Source organism: Delphinus delphis, chromosome 16, assembly GCF_949987515.2.
Source record: "Delphinus delphis chromosome 16, mDelDel1.2, whole genome shotgun sequence".
Taxonomy (NCBI): Eukaryota; Metazoa; Chordata; class Mammalia; order Artiodactyla; family Delphinidae; genus Delphinus; species Delphinus delphis.
Genome location: NC_082698.1, coordinates 53,255,685 through 53,281,028, shown reverse-complemented (window position 1 = coordinate 53,281,028; position 25,344 = coordinate 53,255,685). Strand labels below are relative to the sequence as shown.

General features: G+C 47.3%; 1 protein-coding gene across 2 annotated transcripts in view; it reads left to right on the top strand.

The window, feature by feature from the left end:
• The window catches only part of SH2D4B (SH2 domain containing 4B), a 79,984-nt gene extending 57,857 nt beyond the window's left edge, over positions 1–22,127 (top strand). The window contains exons 6-8 of one of the 2 annotated variants that reach the window (XM_060033714.1): positions 383–510; positions 17,894–18,114; positions 21,708–22,127. In XM_060033714.1, the coding sequence (XP_059889697.1) occupies positions 383–510; positions 17,894–18,114; positions 21,708–21,800 (442 nt within the window). In that variant the 3' untranslated portion in view covers positions 21,801–22,127. The remainder of the gene's footprint in view (positions 1–382; positions 511–17,893; positions 18,115–21,707) is intronic. The other variant, XM_060033715.1, reaches the window with a different exon arrangement.
• Positions 22,128–25,344: the final 3,217 nt, after the last annotated feature.

Here is a 25,344-nt window from a genome sequence, read left to right as displayed (position 1 = left end):
TGAATAATTTTGCTCCGATTACATTACGATCCTTCTTCGTAGACGCTGCTGTTTACGCCCTGGCCATTCTAGAGGGCAAATATGCCTTTTCTCTCCCTCTGACATCCCCTCCTATCCTACTTCGCACTCGCACCTGCGTGGCTTTTTTTCAAACTAAGTGACAACAGTTTTCTTTTGGGGAAAACAATAACAGCTGGTACATTATGACCTGCAAAGCGCCTTCAAGTACCTGGACTCATTTAATCCTGTCCACAGGCGTGAGTGTGGGCGTCGGGACTGTTCACTCTCACAGTGGTCTCCCCCACTCCCTCCCCCTCCTTCCTTCCCCTCTTGCGGCCCCCTGCTCTCTCCCTGACTCTGCCGCACTCGGTCTCTGTCTCAGCAGGACTTGGGAGCGGCCCCTGTGTCCCGTCTCCAGAGAAGTCATAGTGCGCTGGTTTAAGGAGGAGCAGCTGCCTCGCCGCGCGGGCTTTGAGAGGAGCACCAAAGCCATCGCCCCCTGGTTCCACGGTAGGGTGGCTTTCCGGATCCCTGGGGCAGGGGCAGATCACTTCCACATCTCAGCCTCCCTCTGGGGTTGGTGCGGCGTCCTGAAGGGCCACCACAATCAGAGGAGTCAAGGACTTTAGACTCCGCTAATTCCGCTCCGGCCCCACGAAGACTGGCCGGTCTCCCAGGGCTAAGGCTCAGCGCTCCTGGCTCACCTGCCTGGGGTGGAGTAGAGAGAGGGCCCACGTCTGTCCTTTCTTTGCTCACTGAGTGTGTTGAGCTCAAGGCACAAGCTTTGATCTCCCCAGGGCGTGCGCTGAAACACTGAGTGACCTTGATGGAGATGGTCAGAGACCAAGCGCAACATCTGTGAGTGCGAGTCCAGGGGACTGCAGGCCCCAGGGCTCTGGACGTGCACTGCCCTCTCTGCTGGGAAGGGATGAACGTGGCTCTTGCCTACTGCCCTCACCTCACAGCCTCCCTGGCCATCCAGGGCTCCTCAGAGGCATCTTCTGTCTCTGCATTGGGCCTGGTAGGTGTGTGAGTCCCCTCAGGGCCTGAGGAGTGAGGTTCATCTGGGAGCAATGAGAAAACCCAGCCACACGAGAGGTGAGGCTAGCCTTTCTGGTTAGCCATGGGCTCCAAGGGGCCGGGGCCCTGTGTCTTAGGCATCTCTGTACTCAGCCCTCACCTCCGCTTCTTACCTGCTCAGGGATCAGGTAGAGAAACGCATCCAAGACAAATGAACCCTCTTTCTCTGTTGCCACTGATGTTGAGTTCTTCACCTCAGTAGCATCCCCATCGTGTCAGTCAGATTATGCTTAGTGATGCTACAGTGAGAAATGATCCCAAAGTCTCAGTGGCGTCTGCCAGCCAAGACTCATTTCTTACCCATGTGACACGCCCAGTGGGAGTTGGTCGTGAACTTTAATCTGGGCCTCAGACAGAAGGAGTTGCCTCTACTGGAAACGCCAGTGATCTCATGACAGAGGGAAAATGAGGGGCATGGCCAGGGACACACTGGCTCCCGGAGCTTCTGGCTGGAACTGACGTGTGCCATCGTTGCTCACATTCCTCTGGCCAGAGCCAGCCTGGCATCTGTGGTACGGATAGTTTGGAATGGTAATAGAATCTGTTGGGACCACCATCTACTTTCAGACCCCTTCCTTCTCCTGGGCCTCCACAAACCTAACAGAAGGATGGGGTAGCTCTTTATGGCTCAGAAAGTCGACAGTCGACGTTCACGTGTGGCCTAGCTGTGTGTCCCGGGAGCTGGTCCCGGGGATTCCCTGCCTCTAACTTCTGTCCCTGTTATGTGTCCCTGTAGCCCCTGTGAGAGGTTCCATTTGCATCACTGCTTTCCTGTTCATTTGTATATTATCATAATCATGGAAACACAGAACTAGCATCCTGGGCACCTGCGTAGTGCAACTTAAAAGTTCTGTCGCGGTTGGGGTTTGTCAGAACCACTGGCTGCTCTGCTGCACTTGTGGCAGCCAACGGAGAAGGCACGGCAGAGGTGCTTACATTTATCTTTAGCTTTATTTTCTATCCTGATGAAAAAGACATGTACTTTTTATATTGTCACAGAAGAAACAGAACCATGATTTTTTTTTTTTTTTTTTTTTTTTTTGTGGTACGCAGGCCTCTCACTGTTGTGGCCTCTCCCATTGCGGAGCACAGGCTCCGGACGCGCAGGATCAGCGGCCATGGCTCACGGGCCCAGCCGCTCCGTGGCATGTGGGATCCTCCCGGACTGGGGCACGAACCCGTGTCCCCTGCATCGGCAGGCGGACTCTCAACCACTGCGCCACCAGGGAAGCCCCAGAACCATGATTTAAGTCTCGAAATTTACGTAACTGATTTCGTGTTCTTCTCACAGTTCCACCATAAAGCGTGCAGGAACGTTGCTAGTCCACGGACGAGAGCTATGTGTCGAAGTTTTCATTGATCTGTGACAAGATGAAAGGAAAAGGCTCACATATGGAGGGTGGCCAACTATCTTTGCTTGAAAAGGACTGTGTTGTACTCGAAGATGATATCCTCTCCTCAGTTTTAGTGTTAAAATGTCCTATGTCTTATGAATTGATGGTGATAGTAAGCAGTATTTTTTTTTTATATATTGCCTTTGCTCAGAAGAGCAAAAAGGGAGCGGCCCCATGTTGGTTTCCACCCTTTTTACTTATACCTAAAACCCCAAAGTCTGGAACTTCTGGTATGGTCCAACTTCTCTTCCGACGTAGCAATTCCCTACAGCATCCTTGGTGGGACCCCCCCCCATGTTAATCTGTCCAGGAGAAGAAACCTTCTGCCCCACAGTCTAATTGGTAGGGAGTCCGCTGCCAGTTGGCTGGGGCTCTGCTCTCAGCTGGTCTAGGCTGGGCGTCTTCGCTGGGGCGGCTCTGCCCCGTGTATCTCTCAGGCTCCTCCTGGGACTGGCAGGCTAGCCCAGGCATGCGCTTCTCAGGAACCAGAGAGCACGTGGCAGCACGTTAGGCTCCAGAAGTCTAGCCTCCGAACCAGCACCCTGTCACTTTCACCTCGTGCCATTGGCCACAATACGTCACAGAGTTGAGGCGCTGGGATAAATCTTCTGCTCCTTTCGTGTGAGGAACTGCAAAGCCATGCGTCAAAGGGTATGGAGACAGGGAGGGGAGGAGAATTTGAGCCGATAATGCCATCGATCGCAATCCCAATATAAATCTTTCCTTTCCTGGGGAAAGCTTTCCTAGTTAATTTAGATGGATTTTAGATGCAGGTTAAAAAGGACTGCTGTGACTTCTATTTTCTTCCCTTCTATCAAACGTTATTTGGATGTGTCGAGGTGTAATCCAAAGAGCAATGTGGGCAAGGAGTCTGAAGATCTGGGGCCCCTCTAGAACCTCGCAGCTCTGTGACCTTGGGTATGTCCTTTAAATTCCCCATCTGTGATGATAACATTGACTCCACAGGATACGTATGAAGATCAAGCCAACAATGCGCTCTGTCCGCCATAACGAGCCGTTGGCGTGAGTGCTGACGCTCTGAGGTGGGCCACTAGAGACCCCACCTCCCCGGGGAAACAGTTCGGGGACGTGGGCTCAGAGCACAGACCGGGAGGGAAGGAGGAACTGGCTCCCCGCTGGGACCACGGGGTTCTTGATAAAGTCCCCTCTGTTAAAGAGAGAGAGAAGATGTTAAAGTCCTTCCTCGTTTCTCCTCGGTTCATTGTTATGTTCCAGTGGTTTTAAGAGAGACTTCTGGTATATACAAAAATACTCCTGGGAAAAGCTAGTGCATATAAGCTTGACGTTGGGGGAAAAAAGTATCTATTTTTGGACTTCACCATGTATCTAAAACTATTAAGAATATCCTCTGTCTGAACACTGGCTCAGTCAGAACCCATTTCTTTTCCTGAGAAAAGAAAACAGTCTAGAAAACAGTCACACTTGGTCCGTGGTTCATTGTCCTGGCAGCAACCCACTGGCTGTCTGTGACTGGCCCTTAGTTAGGGCTTGGCGGGGAGTGGATGGGGCAGATTCCCGGCTGCGCAGTGGATGGTGGAGCTGGGGCTCCGGAGTGGATCTCCTGATGGCCTGTCCTGCATTTGGGTGGGGTGTTCCCATCATGCCTTTTCTGACAAGCACCATGTGGATGGTGCAGCCTGCGGGGGTCCAGCAGCCGGGTGTGGCTTTCCGTGCAAAGCAGAGCTCCTAAGTGGAATGGGCACTGCTTCCTACCTGCCCATGCTGCGACTTCAGGGCACACGAGGAGGAGAGGAGTGTTGAAGGTCCCAGGGCTGCAGGGTTCTAGGCTGGGTCCCTCCCTTCAGGTTCCTTGTCCACCTTGCTCTTGACCACAGCGCATCCGAATGTCTTTGAAGGGGGGAGGGGGGAGAATGTAGAAGTCATAGCATTGTTAGTGATTATTTGGGGAAATGTTTGTGTTGCAGAAGGGGGGAACAGAGCCACTACTCCCCAATCTCTGGAGTCCTGTCTGGAGAAAGGGAGATTATTAAAGGGGCTCGGGGGCTGGGAGTTCTAAAGAGACACATTTCACTTCAATAGAAGAAAGGTGGTTGCAGCTACTATTGGGCAGCAGGATGGCTACTGGACTCCTCAGATGGGTGGCCCGAGGGCCCTTGAGAGCTTTCTCTCCTTAGCATCTGGGATGCAGTGTGATTCTGCTGGCATTGCCCCAGGACCTCCAAAGTTTTCTCAGGCGGTCAGGAGAATGGGGAAGGCTGGCCAGGGCGTGAGGCTGGCCGCAGAGCAGGCGCCCGGGCGGGAGTCTGCGGGCTGTGGAGCGAGGTGTTCTTCTCCCAGCGACTGTTGTGCTTCTTCTCCTTATTTGTGTCCCTATTACTGATGTTGTTTGCGGTCCAGGAACTGAGGCACAGCAGTGGGCACCCCGTCTGGATGACCCTTCCAGGAGTCCTGCAGGGCGGCAGCCCCTAGGAGGTGGGAAGGATTGTGCCTGGGGAGGCCGGGGCTGAGTGGGAATGGGGTCTCGCTCGCTGCCCCCGGCCCCGGTCCCCCACAACTGCATGCACCGGGACAGCACATCCTCTCTGAGCTGCACCGAGCAGGAAAGGCTTGAACTGGCTGATCAGTGTTCATCACTGGCTGCTGCCGTGAAGTCTTGTGTGTTTGCCTGGCTGTGTAGACGTGCAGGGTGGTTTGACGTGCACCATCTCACAGGTGCTCTCAACTTCTCCTCGAGCTGGTCATGGTTAGCCCTTTACAGATGAAGACGCTGATGACCAGAGAGCTTGAGAAGTCACCCTTATTCACCCAGCAGTAAGCATGGGAGCTGGGACAAGATGTAGGGCCTCTGGACCCCAGGTTTTCTTCCTCCACTCTGGTGGCCCCTTGAATATGCTGCTCGCCAGGCAGGGAGCTTGGGGCGAAAAAGCGCCTCCTCTGGATCCACAATCCCTTACTGTATATTCACTTGAACTTCTGTTACGCACGGCCCTAGTTCTTTCTCTTAAATCTCACCCCTCCTCAATCCGTGGGCCTTCCAGAGCAGAGCTGCCACTGGTCTCCTGGCCCAGCTTGAGGGGAAATCTGGGAGCGCCCTGTTTGGTCTTTGGGGTCATTCTCAGGGGCTAGAGTGTCTGGGGCTGAGATGGAGAGAGTGAGCCAGCTAGGCTCTTGTCCTCGGCTTTCAAGATCAGTGGAAGGATAGGAAACTACGTGAGGCTTTGGAACTTGTTGAGAGGTGGCAGCCGGAATGGGGGACCCGGGTGGTGTGGACCCAGGCACCACATCCATGTGAAGCAAGGACTAGCTGAAGAAACCAGGGGTAGAGAAAGTGGTGGTGGTGTTATAAGGATTACATGTATGGTTTTTATAAAGTGTTCAGAACTTGCACTAAATGCTTCCACTTGTTACATGGAATAAATCAACACGGTAGCCTTTGGAGACGCATATCGGGGTTTGAAGCATGTAAATGTGGCTTCATACCCTGAGAGTATGCCACTGCTCTCACTTGGAAGTAAAGAGAATGATGACATCAAACGACTGTGCACAAAAGGAAGATGGTACATATTTAGCCTTCCCCACAAAAAGTAAAAGTCTGAATTTTTTTTCATTCTAAATATGATACCCATCTTGAAATTTTTTTAAAAGCTGTGAGGGGTAACACGTGGGTCATTTGGAAGGATGATTAGCATGTCATGATCCATCTCGTCAAGTCAGATTGCTCATTTTCCTTTCCTGAGCAGAATTTGGAATGGAAAATTTCCACCAACTCTGATCCCAAATGCAAACATTTCTAAAGAAGAAAAGAAGTAGGTCAGTTGACCTACTTTTCTCTTAAGTTCTTGCTTAAGCTGTTTCAACTAAGAAATAAAGGAATCTTTTTCCTTCTTTTTAAAAGAATTGTGCACTGGCTATAGGGTATCAAAAAAAAGATTACAAAGAGAGCGAAATTATTTTTTGCTTTAGGAAAGCATCGACTGTAATGGTGTTCCCAAGATTGTAACTCTTTCCTTTCTGCTCTCTATAATTCCGTGTTTCTGATTTCAGACCCTTGGTGTCTTGTCTACCTAACGCTTTTAGTCTGGATGTTTTGCTGAGATTGTTTTCTGATGCACAGCTGTGGGTAACTCAGATGTGTGGGAAGGGACAGGGGTTGGGGGACCTAGATGGCTTGGATTTGATAGAACTGATTTTTTATTTTCTATCGGGATTAAATAGAAGCACAGAGTGACAATAAACTTGATTTCTGTTGATGTAATTGATTTAATATACTTCTGACAGTCTCATCGTATTTCTGGTGGTTACAAGAGATTCCTCCTACCTTGCTAACTCCGGGAAGTTTCTATCATAGGCTAGACCCAGGAAACTGCCGTTAGGTTTTTTTGGCTCTGGGACCTGTAGTCTAGTTTCCCACCAGTCCCCAGCCCCAAGCTCATCCCAGCCCTCGCACCCAGGGCTCCAGCTCATGCCAGAGCCCTTGGCCTCACATTTCTGTGACAACAGGCATGGGGTTGAGGTGGAAGACTTGGGGTGGGTGGCACAGCTGCTGTGTCTTCAAACCACTAATGTCCTCAAGGTCAGCGGCCTCAAGCAATGGAACACTGGGTGAAAATCGCAAGGTGCTGGCTTTGGTTCAGTCTGATCATCTTTTTAGCAGTTAGCTGTCCTGAGATGGGATAAACTACCTCCAGGAGCTGGGAGCACCCACTGCTGGGATGTGTAAACAGAGGCCAGATGGCTCTTCAGTCAAGACAGTGAAAGCGTGCGTTGTCCAGTATGATGGGGATTAGATCAGATGACACGACTTTTCTCTCCCACCCCTTCCTACCGTGAGCTCTGCCTTCTCTGTTTATCTGAGAAACAAATATGGCGGCTTTGACACTTGCTAGAGAATAAAGTATGGTCACTACAGTAGTTGAGAAGCTTTCTGGAAATGACTTATGTAACACTTATGCTTAATTATTAAAAGTTTATCAGACCCGGGGCTTCCCTGGTGGCGCAGTGGTTGAGAGTCCGCCTGCCGATGCAGCGGACACGGGTTCGTGCCCCAGTCCGGGAAGATCCCACATGCCGCGGAGCGGCTGGGCCCGTGAGCCATGGCTGCTGAGCCTGCGCGTCCGGAGCCTGTGCTCCGCAACGGGAGAGGCCACAACAGTGAGAGGCCCGCGTACCGTAAAAAAAAAAAAAAAAAAAAAAAAGTTTATTAGACCCAAATTACCTTCTGTTTAGTACTTAAGTTCTTTATACATTCACGTGTCAGCGTCATTTGCTTACAGCTTTCGTTTAAAATAGTGATGCTGCTTTTGGGTGTTGTGATTCACACTCCCCCTCATCAGCCCCCCGGGAGTGCATGGGGCAGGAGGGTGTCCCCTGCTTTAGGATTCAACCTCCTGGAAACACTTCCTGCAGGGGATCAACATGGCTTGCAATTAACGTGTGTTTTCTCCTGTAATCGTCACAAATATGCTGTCCGCCCCCTGCAGACAGTAAGGCATTACCAACATTTGTGTAGCCACATTTCAAGTTTAGTTAAGTGCACAAAGAAAATGCACTTTTATTTTTCTATAATTTCTCTGATCTCATGAAGTTATCACCAACTTCTTCTTCCCTGCTTCCAGGCCCTGTCCCCTGCATGGGGCTGTGGAGGTGCCCAGAGGCACCACTTGGACTGGTGGCATCCCTGGGCAGGGGGTACCTGACCTGGTACCACTCCTCCGTCAGGTGTGCACTGGTCTATATCCACAAAGTGTGGTTGGTTGGCCTCGTGTGGGCTCACACTGGCTTTTATGTTTTACCTGGTAATTCAGTGACCATTTCCTTTGTGCTAGCTTTGTGTCCAGTAAATATCGAACATCCAGTATGTCATTTACCCTTTGCACAACTTTCTGGAAGAGGTAATAATACTAGCAGTTAGGTCCATGGTGCTTACAGTATGTGGGGCCCTCTTCTAAGCACATCACATACTTTAACTTCTTTGATGCTCATACTAACACTGTGTGCTTGCTACTAGCATTAGCCCCGTTTCACAGATGAGGAAACTGAGGCATAGAGAAGTGATGCCACTTGCCTGCGGTTCACTGTCAGTAAGTGGGGGTGGTGGGATTCAAACCCTGGTGGTCTGGCTCCACAGTCCACGCTCCTATCTGTGACGCACTGTGGCATTGCTGCCATCTCAAGGTAAGGAACTAGAGGCTCCAAAGGTTAAGAAACTGCCCTGGGGCACGCAGTGCCCAGGAGAGTCAGTTCCTTTCCAGTCCAGGATGTCTCCTTGAGGATGAAGAGATGGCTGTTCCTTTAGGAGACATCCAGCCATCTCTGGGCCGTAGGGACAGCTGTTTCAGCTGCCATGCCTTATTCTTGGCTGGGGCAAGTGTCTGCTCCTCGTGCAGCTGGGGCCGCCTCCCATAGACTTCCTGAGGGATGCTATCCCAGTCTCCACAATAAATGCAATAAATGGAGTCCTCATGGAGTAAATGCAGTAAAACAGGGAGTTGTCAGAGTTTGGGGTTGTTGAATTCCCTGGGCAGGGGCACCAGGGAGCAGGCTCCCTGTGTAAGGCAGTTAAATCATTTGTTGATTATTAATATTAAGCTTCTGTTGTCTGTGAGACACTGTACTAAGTACAGGGCATGTGGTGGTGAACAAAACTGACAACTTCCCTCCCCGAATGGCTTACATTCACTTGCAATTAACAGAAAAATAATCGTACTGGTATCCTCAAAAGAGAATTTATTGGCTTATGTGACTGGAAAAACCCAAACATCAGGCCAGCTTCAGGCTTTGCTTGATCCAGGGAGCTTAAGTTTTTAGCAACTGGCCTCTCTCCATCGCTCAGCTCTGTTGCTCTCCATGTTGTTTTTATTCTCAAGCAATGCATCAGCCTGTGGTTGCATGTGTGCGTTCATTCTCCTAGGTTCGAATCCAACAGAAGATAGGGCATACTTTTCTCTCAAATAATTTCTGGTATTAGTCCCATTATTCTGCCTTGTTGGCTCTGGTTTGGTCACATGCCCACTCCTGAACCAATCACCATTGCCAGAGGGATGAGCTCTCTGATTGGCTAGGCTTGAGTCACATGACCATCCCCAGAGCAGGGAAGAGTCTATCCCATTGCAACTGTATAGACCGAGTGGGATGGTGTGGCCTCACAAAGGAAGCTCACCATTCCCTTGCCAGAAGAAGGGCAAATGGTCCTGAGTGGGCAAGACCAATTATGTCCACTATATTGAGGAAAATAACTGGCCTAGTGGAACTCACAGTAAGTGAGACTGGCGTGAATCAAATAATGAATTTATGCTTCCAGTTGAGGTTAGTGCTACACAGGATCCTTGTGTAGCCAGTTTCAGAAGTCGTTTTGCTGGGAGGTTGCAACAATGTCATGAACAGCGGCATCAGTGATTTGAACCTGGCATGTCAGCTTGAAGCAGGCAGTCATGGGCATGGGATGGTGCCTCTTGTGCATAATATATCTGGAACCAAGATGCTTGTCCAGAGAAACACTCGTCTCAGCAGTTAACTGTGGCTAAATTTCATTTGGAGTTATAAAAAATGAAGGCATTTGAACTCATTCATCACAATCTGTGTGGCTTTAGGATGCTCTGAGAAACTGTTGAGAATGAAGCGATTAATAATTCCAGCCCCCTTAATGATACCATCTGGAAAGTATGGCAATAAGAAAGGGGAAGGAAAGTCACAGAAATAAATGAGAAAGGTAATGGAGGAGTTGTTGGCCGGTGAGGTGTAGCTTTGGTGAAAGCTTTAAGAAATACGCATGTCAGATAAATTGAGACCATAAAAAGTAAACGTCCTGTCTGGCCTGCCTGCCTTTCTTTTCAGTGGAGAAGCTCTAACAGAAATAAAAGGAGCTCATTTGGTTACTGAGGTTCAATTCCAAGCTAACGATTTCAGGGACGGAGGTACGGAGGTGGCAGAGGGGTTGGGAACTGAATCCCGGGTCTGCTTTAGGATTTGCTAACATGTGGATTTATGGGTCCATTAGAGCAGAGGGTCTTTTGCAAGTATGCTTAAAGTGCCTTTCCTTTCCTGGGGCTGCCACCGGTTAGCACTGATGGAGCAAATATTGAGTATTTTGATAGTGAACGTGGAGTAGTTGGTGTTTGAGAGCATGTGTGTGGAATCCAGGGAGATGATTAGGCGAGGTGGCAGGAAGAATGCTCGGGAATTGTGCTCGAGGTGCAGTAACAGACAGAAGTCAGGAGCACTGGCTCCACTTCACAGGTGTGCTGGCTGCAAACTCCTGCCTGTGATGTTAATGTGGGGGTGATGGGAGCCTGGGCTTCTTTGCTGTGCCAGCGTACATGCTGCCATCTGCCTGCCCCACCTTTTCACCCTCGCCTGATGCAACCGTGGGGAAGGGGGCTGCTGCCCTGAAGGGCCTCTGTCCCCTGACCTTGGCCCTGTCTTTTTGGGCAGTGTCCCCATAGAGGGCGCTGCAGTTAGTCGGATTGCCTCTGACCTCCCGAGAAGCCTTGGACACATCAGGGACCTGTGGGCCCGCTCAGGTCCAGTGCCCTGTTCCCCTTAGTCCCCATCAAGGGCCTCCATCTGTATGCTGGGATTCTGCCTCAGTTTCCAGGTTACACCTCTGTTTGCTTCTGCCGCTGACCCTGGTGAAAAGCAGGGCAGAATGAAAACTTAAGGAGTGGAAACATCACCAATCCTTGGAAGCCCGTGTGCTTCTCACCAGGCAGCCCTCTTCCTTCCACCAGATACGATCCCTGTCCTCAGTATTTTGTCCATCATTTCTTTGCTTCATGTATTGTTTATATATTGATCTCCAAACACTAGACTGTTTAGCTTTGTGAGTTTTTTAATTTAATATAAACGGAACTATAGTGTATTTATTTTTCAGTTATTGGCTCGTTTCACACTTCACTGAAAAAAAAATTTTTTTTCTCACTGCATTTTCCCACTTCTGTTGTTGGAGAACAACAGAACAACAATGCCTATCTTTTAGTGGTTAATTCAGGTGATTTAACATGCATACTTAATATATTATAAAGTTAATATATATCTTTACCCTCTTCCTAAACAAACAGATTTTTTAAACTCCAAGCACCCTTCTCTCAACTGATAAGATGTTGTCCAGTATTATAGTTCTATCTTATTCAAACCCTCAAATTACCCATTATTATTATTATTTTGTAAGTCAATATATATTTTTATTTATTTTTTCACAAGGACACGATTTTAATAGTTACTTATATTAAGATGCAATGTCTGCTAAATTATAAAAATTGCTTTAAAAATATATTGACTTAATTGCACTCATTTCCTTTTCTTTATGTATTGACATTTTTCAAATACTGCATATTGAAATCAATTCAAAACATGATCATTACAACATGTGGTAAATAACTTCATATCTACCTAACATTGTTCTCATTCAAATTTTAAACTAATGCTTAGCGTATTAAACTTTATTGATGAAAATACTACATTCACATATTTCATAAAACCAGAGCTAGAAGGGCCTTAGAAAATAATCACACTTGCATGAAATGCTGACAAATAATTTACATATAGTTTCTATACAGTATTCTGTTCACACCATGTATAATCTTGACTTTACCAATTATAATTATAGATACACTAATGTTGAACTTACAATTTTAATGTAAGTCAATATATATTTTTAAATTGACCTACAGTAGCCATGCTCATCATTCCTTCTAGCATCTCAGATTCTCTGTGTAGGATTATATTTCTTCTAATTGAAGTATATCCTCTAGAATTTTCTTAGTAGTCAAATCTCAAAATTTTTTTTTCTGAAGGCGTCTTTATTTTCCCCTTCACCTTGAAAGAGTTTCATTAAACACCATTATTTTTTTCTCTGCACTCTGAAAATATTATCTCATTGTCCTCTGGCTTCTATTGTTGCAGTGGAGAAGTCAACCATCAGTTTAATTTTTTATTCTTTGCAGGTAATCTGCCTTTTCTCTCCGGTTGACAAAATGAGACATTGAGTAGCTTTGTGCCATTTCACTGTTATGTGTCTTTGACTAATATTCCCTCCTCTTCATTCTCCTCTCTCTTTTTTGGGATTCAGCTTATACATGTGTTAGACCTTTCATTCCATTCTCCATGTCTCTTAAGCTCCTGAGATGTAGATTAAACTTATGTCACATTTATATAAATATCCCATGGTTGTGTCATTCTTGGTCTTCACTGTGACGCTTCACTCACTTACCCCTTCTTCTCTCCTCTCACCTCATCGTCACTCCTTTCTGCTCACCTAGCATCTACCCAGCCTTCAAGGTGCACTTCCCATCCCCCTTCATTGCCTCTATAAATCCTGCCCTGACTTCTACAGGCCTCATTAATTTCCTCCTTCTTGTGTCTTTCACAGCACTTGCTGTCCTCTGCATGAGATAACTTGGTGTAGAGCAAAGAGCACTGGACTTGGAGTCCGAGGACTTGAGTTCAAATTCTGGCTCCACCACTTAATAGCTCTGTGACCTTGGGTAAGTCACTTCTCTTGCTGACCTTCAGTGTCCTCAGTTATGAACTGATGACGGTAGGGTTGTTAGGAAGGCTAAATGAGATGAGGGCCACTGAGTCCCCAGATACTGCTCAGTGCTGGCTTTGATAGAAGGCCTCTCATGTGACCCTTGGTGTATCCTTTTGCCTTTCTGCTTCAAAACAGAAACCGTTTCTGGTAGCCTAGTGGCTTGGGAGCTGGATACCAATGTCACAACTGTGGAAATGGAGCTGTGAAGCAACACTTAGGTGAAAAAGCCCTCAGTGAGTTGAAATCCCTGGCTTGTATGACTCCAATCCATACCTTTCAATCCATTTTCCACCCTTGAACATTCTCACATTCTTCTGTTTAGGGAAGATCAGTAGCTCCCCATTGCCCTCAGAATTAAGTCCATAATCCTTTTTAATGGTATGGAGAGCACTTTGGGGCCTGACCCTTGCCAGCCTCTACACATCTTGCCACTGCCCAGCTCCTACTTTTTAAAACAGTTCATTAATTTTTGGCTGCGCTGCGCAGCTTGCGGGATCTTAGCTCCCCAACCAGGGATTGAACCGGAGCCCTCAGCAGTGAAAGTGCAGAGACCTGACCACTGGACCGCCAGGGAATTCCCCCCAGCTCCTACTTTAGCCTTCCCTCCAGCCACGAAGAATCGCCTGCTCGTTCCTTTTGCAAACTGCCCTCCTTTCCTTGCCTCTCTGTTTTAACCTTTCTGTTTTCAGTCTAACTGGAGCTTCCATCCCTGGGCTCCAGGGCTGGGTGGGTCGCCTCCCTGAGCCCACGCCCTATAGCCTTTATTGCCACTAGTTACAGCGAGCACCACCCCTCCCCCGCCCGCTCTTAAAAAAATTTTGCTAATCTTGATTTCATTCCAGAGTCAGAGATTCTGGAAGGCAGGAATTGTTTCTCATTTAATACTGACTCCCAGGTGCCCAGCATGGGACCTGGTTCCTAGAGAGTTCTTGATGAATGTTTACTGAAGGGAGGAAGGAAAAAGGAAAAAAGGAAGGAAGGAAGGAAGGAGAGAAAGTGTTTCTGGAAAAACTACATTTCCTATTGTCTGGGGGTGAGAATTGGCTCAGAAAGAACGTGTAGCTGCATACTCCAATAATCATTCCAGAGCAACTTACCCTGGAACATCGTCTGGTAAGGCCATCCCCCTCAGCAGAAGATCCTAGTCATTAGCAGAGTTAGAAAGTTTCCATGATCCCAACGGTAAGCTCACTCCCCAGCCAGAAGTGGTGAGGTGAGGCCCTCCCCTCTTTCCCTGGCCAGGAGGTTGTAGAGTATTTCAGAGAGGAGGTGGGATGGGATGGGATATGATTAATGCTAATTCCTAGTACACTTGGCTTCGAGGTGATCCAGAAGAGAGAGAGCGATGGAGAGCAGAGTGAACGGGGCAGGAAAACCTAACAGCCTCTCCTCACCATCATCCTACACGGCCCTCAGCCACCAATTAATTCTCTTAGGAGTCAGGTTTTCTGTGAAATTCTTTGCCATCCTGAACTATGAGGCTGTATCACCTTTGGTCTTGGGCCAAATTACAATTCTGATCCCCAGGTAGGTATCAAAGAGGGGGCAGAGTTCACAGATGCTTACTATTTGAGATACCTGGAGAGTCTCCCAGGAATATCCCAGGCTGGGGCCCAGGGACCCAAGTGGTCCCCTTCAGAGGAAGTCACCTTCAGCAGCCTCTGTCTGAGAGGACTGTGCGTGCGGGTAGTGAGCAGCACAGCTTGGCAGTACTATGACCATTGCTGCTACCAGCTCAAGGTAACATCCAACACTAGCATGTGTGTAGTGTACTCAGTGTATCCAGTGCAAATGAGTTACATTGTATCGGGTAGTCATTATGTTCTCAGGCACATTCACATGTGTGATAAGCACATTTATGCCTTAACGTAAGGAATTCTCAAACAACCGTATGATGTAGGTGTTATAATCAGTACCACTTAATAGATGAGGTCACTGAACTGGGTTTCAGAGGGGCTTAAGTGACCTTCCCAAAGCCACCTATTGATCAAGTCCTTGAGCTGTGATTTTAGTCCATGTGCACGATCACTGCTCCAAACAAGCCCCCAACATTCCAGGCACTTGGAATACAAAGATAAGATTTCTGTGTCTGTTCAGGTCTTCCAGAAGCAGAAGTCCAAGAGCTTTATTGGAGGAAATGTCTGTGAAGGATAAAGGGGAGACAGAGCAGGACAGATGGGGAGAGTCTTCTGAACATGGTACAGGTCTGACACCTGTGAAGGAGCAGAGGGAAGGAAGGACAGATTATTGGGAGGAAGAACCTGATATGGGAGTGCAGCTCAGAGAACATCTTGGTCAGGTTGATGGGAAGCTCTTGAGGAAAGACTGCTTGCTAGAGGAGTCCCACATTGGGTAGGCATGGCAGCTCTGGTACCCCTTGGGCTCCGTCATAGTACCCCTTGTCCGAGTCAGGCACATAGTACCCCCTGTGCACAGTGGATCCTGAAGGACTAGCAGCTGGAGGCTGTCAGCTCACCAGCATTGCTGCTCCTTGAAGCAGGGTCTCTCTGTAAGGGAGGCTGAACAGAACACTCCCACGGCCATCACAGGCTCTGTCCTTGAGCTATTCCCAGCCACTTTACTAATATACCATAGAGTTTGGACAGAAGGTTATAGAAGTCCAGAGGTGGGACGTTCTAGGAGCCTCCTGGGATAAAAATGATTTCCTGACGGGGTTAAGCAAGTTGTACACTGAATAAAGGGAAGCCAAGGGGGCTAGTTTGGGGGGAGAATGGATTGAAATACAGAAAAGTGAGCTTAGCCATTTTGGCCCAGGGAGGCACCTTTTTCTAGTTCAATCACCCAGAGGGACATCTTTTTCTAACCCACACAAAGGTAGAGTGTAGGTGACCAGCAGCCTGTGATTCCTGGGAGAAAAGAGGAATCCTTCAATGAGGATTCAGGGTCAGCTGGGACAAATCGGGCATTCAGAGCCTGGTGTCCGTTGTTCCTGAGCCAGGCTCTGCCAGACGGAGGTCAGTGGGAAGCCCTTCAAGGGTTTTAGATGGCAGAGATGCATGGCATTGTCATTTTGGGGTTACTGGTCACTTTTGCGTATTAAAAAGTCAGGTCATATTTAAGTTTGTTCAGTCCTCCGCCCATTGTAACACTCCCCTCCTCTCCAACTCCCAAGTCTAGGCTGGGCTTCAGCTTGAGGTACTTGGAGTTGGGACAGAGGTGACATCTTCTGGTCCTTCTTCCTCACAGCCCTTGGCTCCATCTCTGTTTCCCCTTACTTACCTCCTTGCCCTAGACACCTTTAGGGTCTAGGTCCTCTGGTATTGGGCCAGGGAGGAGGGTGGGGGACAGTGCTGAGTCTTCTGACAAACCCTGGGCGTGCCCTTTCGGCTGGTCCTCTTCTGGCTGTCCCTGCCTCTCTGGCTGAACCCACCGAGGCCATCCAAGGAGCATCCTCCCTCCTGCATGGCATGTATGTGTGATTCTTCGGGCACCCCGCGGTGGGAGTGCTTCCCACCCTCTTCTCTCCTTCTCTCTCCCTGGTTTTCTGCTTATACAGCCTGGTTGGGGAGCGGGTGGCTGGCTTGATTGCCTCTTGGTAAGTCCTGGGCAAGGAGGAAAGAGGTGGCCCCCATTTGTGTTGGCTGTCTTAAAAGGGGGACATGTGCCAGTGTGGTTGCTTCTGTGTCCTCTGCTTTGGGCACAAGGAAGTCCTGCCACACCTCCTGTTAAGTAGGAAGGATATGGGAAGGGAGTGTCCCTACAGTGAAGCGTGGCAATGGCACCAGGGGTGCAGTGCGGGGGAGTCACAGCGTGCAGTGCCTTCAGGGTCATGATGATGAGCAGCCCATCTACCTTCTACCCTCTGCTATGTGACTGGCAATAAATAATCCCGCTGAATGAATGCAGATGGCAAACAAGTAGGTGTGTAAGAGGACATTGTGTTGCAATTTACCTTTCCCCCAAATAACAGCTGAGAGCAGGAGCCCACATTTCTATAGCTCTTCTGTTTATGAAATTAGTTTCAATTCTTGGTCTCACTTGAAAGTCGTGATGCGCCCTTGAAGTAGGTAGATTAAGATTGCCACGTAAACGTCAAAGGACACTGGGGAAGTTGAGGGCTTGGCTGAAGGTCCCATGCGCAGGTGAGGGCAGAGGTGGGCAGGTCATCTAGGTCTCCTGACACCCCTCCTCTTCCCACCGCCGCCCCCTCTAGAGCCTGACCTACCAGACACATGGCCTCTCGTTCACTCCCTAGAGGAGAGCAGCTCCTGAAGAGCCTTTTGGGGGATTGACCCTGATGTACAAACACCTCCAAGGTCAGACCTGACTCTCCTAACTGTGGTGAAATCACATTGTGTAGGACTGCAGAACCTGAGGACGTTTTGTTCTTTGAGCCGAAGTGGAGCTTAATTATGTGCCCCTATTAAGAAACTGTTTGCCTGGTGTCCACAGGTAGACAGAGAAAGTCTTTTTACTTCTTAAGAGGAAATACTGTTTTCAGGTGCTCACTCATGGGTACCAGAGAGATAACCGAGGCAGTAATCGTAAGTCATTCCGGTCTGGTCATTAAAGCAGTACTCTTAAGACTCTCCACAGGGCAATTCTTGTTGACTTGTATTTGTAATCGATAGGTGCTATAATTCCAGCTCATTACTAATTCTTTGCTTACCCAGTTTTACCCAATTAATCCAAATTAGTGTGGCTTAATTTGGGGGAAAGCTGCTAAATTGGGGTCCGAGTAGCAACTCTGTCCCCAGGCTCACTGCTAGTTGCTCCGGGCCAAGGTGTCTCCTCAGTAGAATAAGTGAAGTGCTGGACAGCTCCTGAGGCCCCTCCCTTCTCTAGACCTTTGACCAAGGCTGAGGGGCAGGAATGATCTGGGGAGGGTAGCTGGCTGGGGAAGGGGTTGCAGAATCTGCTGACTTGTTTCTTTTTTTAAAAAAAACAGGAATTATCAGCCGAGAAGATGCTGAAGATCTCCTTGAGAATATGACTGAGGGCGCATTTCTGGTCCGGGTCAGTGAGAAAATCTGGGGTTACACCCTCTCCTACCGCCTGCAGAAAGGGTTCAAGCATTTTCTCGTGGATGCCTCTGGGGATTTTTACAGCTTCTTGGGAGTGGACCCCAATCGCCATGCAACGCTCACGGATCTCATTGATTTCCACAAGGTATCTCTCTTAGGGGTGCTGATGGGGGTGGGCAGGGAGAGGCAGGCTGTGGGCATTCTAAGAGATGGGGATGGAGAGTGAGCAAGCAGCCCCAGAAGGTCCTTAGGGTCACAGGGATCTAGACCATGCTGGTAGAAGAGACAAGAGGTGGTCTAGACCAGGCTCTGGGGCCACTGCTCTTCTCTGGCTGACCCTCTACTCATGCGGGCACCTCAAACGCCCGTCTCCAAGCCGCTTCTCACCTTGAGTACCTGAGTGCTGCCTGCTGTCAACACTTAGGGGCTGGTTGACCTGCCTTCTGTCCCAGCCCATGTCTCAGCCCCAGCTTTTTCCAGGGTGTCCCTCTTGAGGACATTCTAGGCAGGCCTTCAACAGCTTCGTCAAGTTAGCTGGGCAGGCAACCCTGTGGTTAGAGAAGCTTTTCAGTTACAATGCCTCTTGTTCCAACGATAGCTTTGCCACTTAGTGTGTGTGTGACCTCAGGCAGCTTCCTTAGTCTCACTGAGCTTTAGTTTGCTAACCGGGCAAATGGATGTAAATAATACTTAACTCAGATCCTGTGAGTGTTAAATGGGGGGATGTACATAACGGCGCCAACTGTGAAGTGGTATGTATGCATGTTCTTGTTTCCCACAACTCTTTTTCTTATTTGGTCCCCTGTCGTGGACCTCTCATTGTGACAGATGTTTTCTTCCAAACGATGTATATAAAAAGAAACAACTTTTGTGTTAATGTGGCTGTTGGCATTAGTAGTAACTGGGAGAAAGCCAGAGGTGAAGCTCAGTGACCCGGAAGTGGGGGGCGGCTCAGGATTCCGGGAGACAGAGCTGTGGCAGCTCAGGGGTCCCCCATCTCCCTGAGCTTTGCAGGCGTAGAAATGTTCACAGCATTACTTGACCGCCTCACTGGGCTTTTGCTATAACAGAGACTCTTGGATTTGTATTACTTTTTCTTCATGGATGTCCCCAGGGCTCTAGGGCAGCTCTTAACTTGAACTTATAAGTAAAGCACATAGAAAACCCCCAATTACAAATACCTAGATGCTGGGAGGAGAGGACTGCTCAGAAAACTAGGCTAACCAGGATCAAAGCAGATTTCTACTTGCATCAGAAAGAGCCTTCTAACAACTATAGGAAAGAGGAAGGAGGGGTGCGTGGATATTGGTACCCTCTCTGTGTCGATCGCTCTGCCTGTTGCTGTCATCCGTGTTCTCATTTAATCTTCACCATGGCTCTGGGAGGGAGGCATATTAGTCCCATTTCATAGATCAGGAAACCAAGGTCAGGGAGTTTGAGTAACTTGTCTAAGTTTTCATGGCTGGTACCAGCTAGATCCAGGAGATAAGCCCCAGGCTGTCTGCGTCTAAAGCTTATGCTTGTTCCTCTAAGCTGCGTTGTGTGCTCTCTCTGTCCAATACAAGCTGCTTAGCAGTGATGATCTCCTTGTCCCTGGAAGGGTGAATGTCCGTCTCTCAGAGATGCTATGGACAGGTTCCTGCATAGGAAGGCTAGACCAGATGTCTTTGGAGGTCTTTACCCTCTCCCAAATGTAGGGTCTGAGGCTGGCAACTGAGTTTCTAACACTGAAGAGAGATCTTGTCTATGCCCCTGTGTAGATCTGGTGGTCAGCTTTTATAAATTAACATTTTAATTACACAATTAATTTATGATTTCATTCTAAGAAAAATCAAATAACAGTAAAAAGCGAAAGTCTCGTTCATTTCAAGCCCCCATTTTTATCCTCCATCTTGAATTACCAGTCTGCTGTTTCCCTATCCAGGTATTTCCTGGGCATTAATGTAGAAATTTATGTACATGAATTTTTTTGTTATGCATATAACAAAATGTATGTCCATAGTTTTGTTATTTTTCACACAAATTGGATAATCCTTTACCAAGAGCTTAGCAATTGGATTTTTTAAAACTTGCTTAATATTTCATAGAATGTATTTTTTGAAAGCATGGTCCCCGAGATCGGGCTGCCAAGTTTTAAATCCCAACTTCATTACTGTGTGTGACTTTGGGCAACTATTCAAATTTGGGACCTTAGTCTCCTCCTCAGTAAGGTAGGTTTAAGAATAGGACTCACCTCTCAGGGTCACTGGGAGGTTTCAATAAGATATCACTGTGTAAAGCACTAAAACAACACACCTGACATTTGTAAGCTGTCAGGACATGCTGGCTGTTATGACATACACCTGTGGGATCTTTTCATGTCCCACCGCATCCTTGCTGTGGATGTATCTTACAGTTTCGTGCTCCATCCTCCTCTTCCTTGTCACTTATGTAGCTTCCAGGTCTTCGTGATCGCAAACAGTGCTGCAGAGACTTGCTTGCATGTGTCACTTTGGGCACATGTGCAAGTCTTTCTCTGGGATGGATCCCTCAAACTGGAATTGCTGGATAGAAGAATAAGCACATTTTATTTTGAAAAGATCTGCCAGATTGCCCTCCAGAAATGTAGCGCCAATTCATGCTTCTTCCCAAACTCTATGAGGCTGTTTCCCCACACTGCTGCCAATACTGGGGATTATCAGTCATTTTAATGTTTTCCTATAAGATGGGCAGTGTATCTCACTGTTGTTTAGCTTGTATTCCTCTGATTACCACTGATGCTGAGGATTTTTTCATGTGTTCAATGGCCACTTGGATTTCTTCTGTGAGTTGTGTTAATGTCTTTTGTCCATTTTTCTCCTTAGATGTCTCTTTCTTATTGATGTGTCAATTCTTCTGGCGACTAAATTGCTCTTTAGTTACGTCCATTCTGCTCTCCAGGTCTTCCACTGAAAAAAATTTTTTTAACTTAAATGGGCATCCCTTTCATTTCCAGGTTTTTTAACTGGTTCTTCTATTTTATAATAGTCCATTCTTGTTTCATGGACGATTTATCTTCTTATTCCAGTGAGGAGATTAATACGCATCTCTTAAAGACTCTTTCTGTTTGCTTTATAAACCTGATATTTTCTTGGGAGTCATTTCGATTGTTGAGTTTGGCATCTTTCTTTTATGGTTATGATCTTCCTTGAATGTTTATAAATTTGGGGCTTTGAGGGGATCTTTGAACTTTGAAATTCCTGTTTATTCATCCGTGGATATAGTCCCTGTTTCCCAAATCCAATCTGTTCATGAAGTGAGGGACGGAATTGACGGTGAGTAGTTCATCCTTGGGCGTGGAGATGTCTGAACTAGTTGGATCTCTTTGGTTTCCCAAGGAACTGCGTGCCTCTCCTCACTTCCTGACCTGCCTGAGGCAGAGCCCTCTGCCACCTGGAGTTCCCCAGCCTGTCCCACTGACACTTGTTCTTGCCCCTGCCCCACATTCACTCCTCTGACAATCTCATCCTGTATTGCCTTTGGTTTTCAAGTGTTCGCCAACATTTTTGTTCTGTTGGTGGTCCTCCTTCTTATTTTCCCATGCTTTTATGGATTTATTTCTTTTTAAAAGCAAATTTTCCCTGCCATTTCTATAAATTTGAATGCAGAGGAGGCAGATACATATTCTTAGTCTTTCTATCTCGAACTGGTCTCTCTCTGGTGGACCTTTATTTCCTTTTTTTGATTATAAGTGAATTTTCCGTTTTTTTTTCCTTTTAGGAGGAAATTATCACTGTTTCAGGGGGAGAGTTGCTGCAGGAACCCTGTGGACAGAGGGACAGCCCACCAGACTACCATCTGTTGTTTGAATGATATTTTTCCCCTTCTCAATCGGACTCCGTGGGGCATCCTATTTTTGAACTCAAGAACTTCCCAGCTCAAATTCTTATGGCCTTCTGGAAGATCCACCACCATCCACAGGGACAAGTAGATTAGCATATTTCAAGGAATATGAAATATATGGTGTACGTGCTGCTGGTTCCTGACCCAGTGCCCAGGACAGAAATTGCTAACAGCTGGTGCAACTCTTTCCTGAAAAATTTAGATACAACCTCAGAAGATGAAGCCTTTTTGTCATGGCTGCCCTAAACTGAATTCCTAGAATACAAGGATCATGTTTTAATTATACAAATAATTCCAGTGCCGAACTCTGAGTTTAACATATGGTAGACATTCAATAAATGTTTGTTGAATGACTGCACTTCTTCTGAAAGTTTTCCAACACTCATCAGCAACGATTTCTAGTAAGTTGTTTTCTATTTGTCACTGTTTATAAAGTCATGGGGATTAGAGAAGAAATATTGTAAAGGATTTATATGGAAGGCATAGATACTGTGTTTTAAATGATACTCATTGTCACTCTCATTGATATTATCAGTGGAATTACCTAAGGCGTCTGAGCCCCAGCTTCCAGAAGAGATGACTGATACTGCCCTGCCTTCGTATTTCCCTCTTCTGCCATCCCTCCTCTGTCTTGGAATCATATCTTGGCCCTGGTTTTGCAATATTGAGGCAGTGGTTTCATGTATTCCTACAGATATGCCTAAGCCCCAGGGGGAATTATAAATTCAAGAATGGCTTGTAGACATCTGATAAGGCCTTTGCTTTCTAGGATGTGGTCCTGTTTATGCAGGTTACTCAAATGATTACCTCTGCCTTCCTACTTCTTTTGATTTTGATTCTACTGTCCATTTATACTGAGTGTGTTCTTCATATTAACAAGAAGACTCTCCCAGTAACTCAGTAACTTTCAGCGATGGTGTCTATTTGTGCATACTCGTATTTTATATTTATGGATTTTATATATATATATATATAAAATATATATTTGTATATGGCATGTTATCATGGGATTATTTTAGGCTCTAGAATCAAGAAGACTTGGGTTCAAATCTCACCCTGAAACTGACTAGTATAATAATGCTGGCAGCATTGTATTTGGTGGGAATAAAAGGATGAATGGACTCTGTGGCCATCAATGAACTGGTTACCTTACTTGATAGTTGTATCAGGCATCTCTTATGTTCTACTCCACTCCTTGCCTCACCTGTTCCTCAGATCACCTTGGCCACTTGTTTCACTCCAGTTGCCACCGCTGAAACCAGATCTGCATGGCTCTCCCACCGTGTTGATCGGCCAATGGTGCCTTGCCTCGTGTGGTGCTATGGGCCTCTCTTCTGTTACTGCAGAGGCATTAAGACGCCATGCAGCCAAGGAGAGCCTGGAGGTTAACTCCCCATGAGGGGAACCTTTGATCAATGGGAGACAGAGGATGGTGATCAATTCTTCTCCCTTCCTCTTCCCTTCTGGAGGGACTGTTCTGAGAGGCAGTTCTTCACATGCAAGACGTATCAAGACAGTCCTGCAAGACTGAGCAACTAGTCACGATGAAACCAAGCAGCGGCCAGATCAGTACCACCCCCTCCTGTGTGTTCTTCCTCCCTCTCTGCTTCACTCCCCTTTCGCTCTCTCCTGCTCCCCTGGGACTATGCTCCTGCGTGAAGCAGCAGCACATAAGCACCTGCTGCAGGCTCAGCCTTTTGGGGAAGCCAGGGTAAGGACCCATCATACAAACGTGCTCAATACTATCAAATTTGCATGCTGACTCCATGTCCTCTCTCCTATCTACCTGCCTCACAGGGCCCCTGGATGAATGCAATAAAGTGATGGAGGGAACCTGCTTTCTGAACTGTAAAGTGCTTTAAAACCTGATTATTATTATTAAAATTACCTTCTTTCCATTAGACTCAGAGAAATCAAATTAGAGCTTTGGCTGCTACTTACCAACCATGTGACTTTGTTCCTGTTACTTAACCTCACTAAAGTTCAGTATAACTGAGGAGAGAATTTTCTATATGGCCGACACTAGGCCTTTTGGCAGGTCAGTTAAATGATAAATACGAAAGCTCTGTCAAATGGAGGGTATCGCTGATGACGACCGCTTTAACGGCAGCAACAGTTTCATGCTTAGCAGGGACGTGTCAGGGGGATGTGATGTGATGTGATGTGAAGGTGTTAGAAGAAACTAACAAGAAGAAAGTTCTCACTCCAAAGCAGCTTTGAAAGTAGACCGAGATGGGTTGAGAACCTGATTCCCCAAGCTGGTGTTCCTGTCACCCCTAATTAACATGTGAGAGACAACAGCTGAGCTTTTCCACGCCTAATACATTTATTTCCTTTTATCTGGGGCCTGCACTTTCTGCACATCTCACAGATTTTAGGTTTTACCTGGCTTTAAAATAAATTCCTTGTAAGTTGTCCTGCAAATGAAATTACTGTCTGGAAAACTGCAATCTCATCTTGAGAGTTTTATTATGCTAATAAATGTCAGGATACTCAAATAAAGGAATTGTCTTTTTTTTTTTTTTTCCCTGAGCCCGACAAATATAATGAAGAACAGTCAGCCAGCTACAAGACGCAGCAGAGGGAAAATTTACAATCTATAACCAGAAAGAGGAGGTGTAGAAAACACTGTGCAGCTTAATGGAAGATAAATTTCAAGGGCTGGAAGGGTATCTTGGGGTATAGATTTGGGGAGGTCCCTGTGTGGTAGAGTTGGACCTGCACACTTGGGGAGTGGGGGGGATATCTAAGAAGCATGGGCTGAAAAGGGCTACTGAGAGGGGATCCTTAGAAGGGACACAGGGGCAGGAAGACCTGAGTGCCTGGGGAGTATGCCCCCTCCTGTACCCTCAGCATAAATTTGGAGGCAGAAAGACTCTTGTTTTGTGACGCTAAGCGTGTGTCTCCAATTCTCTGGGCCACAGTTTCTCCACAATGCCTGTCTCAGAGTGTGGCTGGGAAAATAACGTAACATGAGATTGAGATTAAACTACAAATGTTGTTTCAGTTCTGTGTGTGCGCGCGGGCTCGTGTGTGTGATTCTCACAACTATCGTGAGGGAGACAATGCTATCATCCCCATCTTGCCTTTGGGGAAGGTGAGGCAGGGAGAAGTCCAGAACTTTCCCAGGGCCACTTAATTCTCTGGGAAGTTGTATTACAGCACTGGGATTCATCAGGCTGGCTTTGGAGTCTGCAGAGAACTTACACCAGTGCTTTTCAAACCGAGGTGTGCAAACGAACACAGCTGATGTCCTTAAAATGTCCTTCAGCGGCTCTGGGGTGGGGCTTGAAGTCGTGCATGTCTAACAAGCTCCTGGGTGCTTGTGATGCTGCGTGACTGTCAGCCACAAGCCGAGGAACAAGCCTTGCAAATTAGAGCTGCAGGCCGAATCCGGCCTCTCTGCCTGTGTTTCTCCAGCCTGAGAGCCAGGAGTGGTCTTTACATTTTCAGATGGTTGGAAAAAATTAAAAAGAATAATATTTTATGACCTGTGAAAATTACATTAAATTCA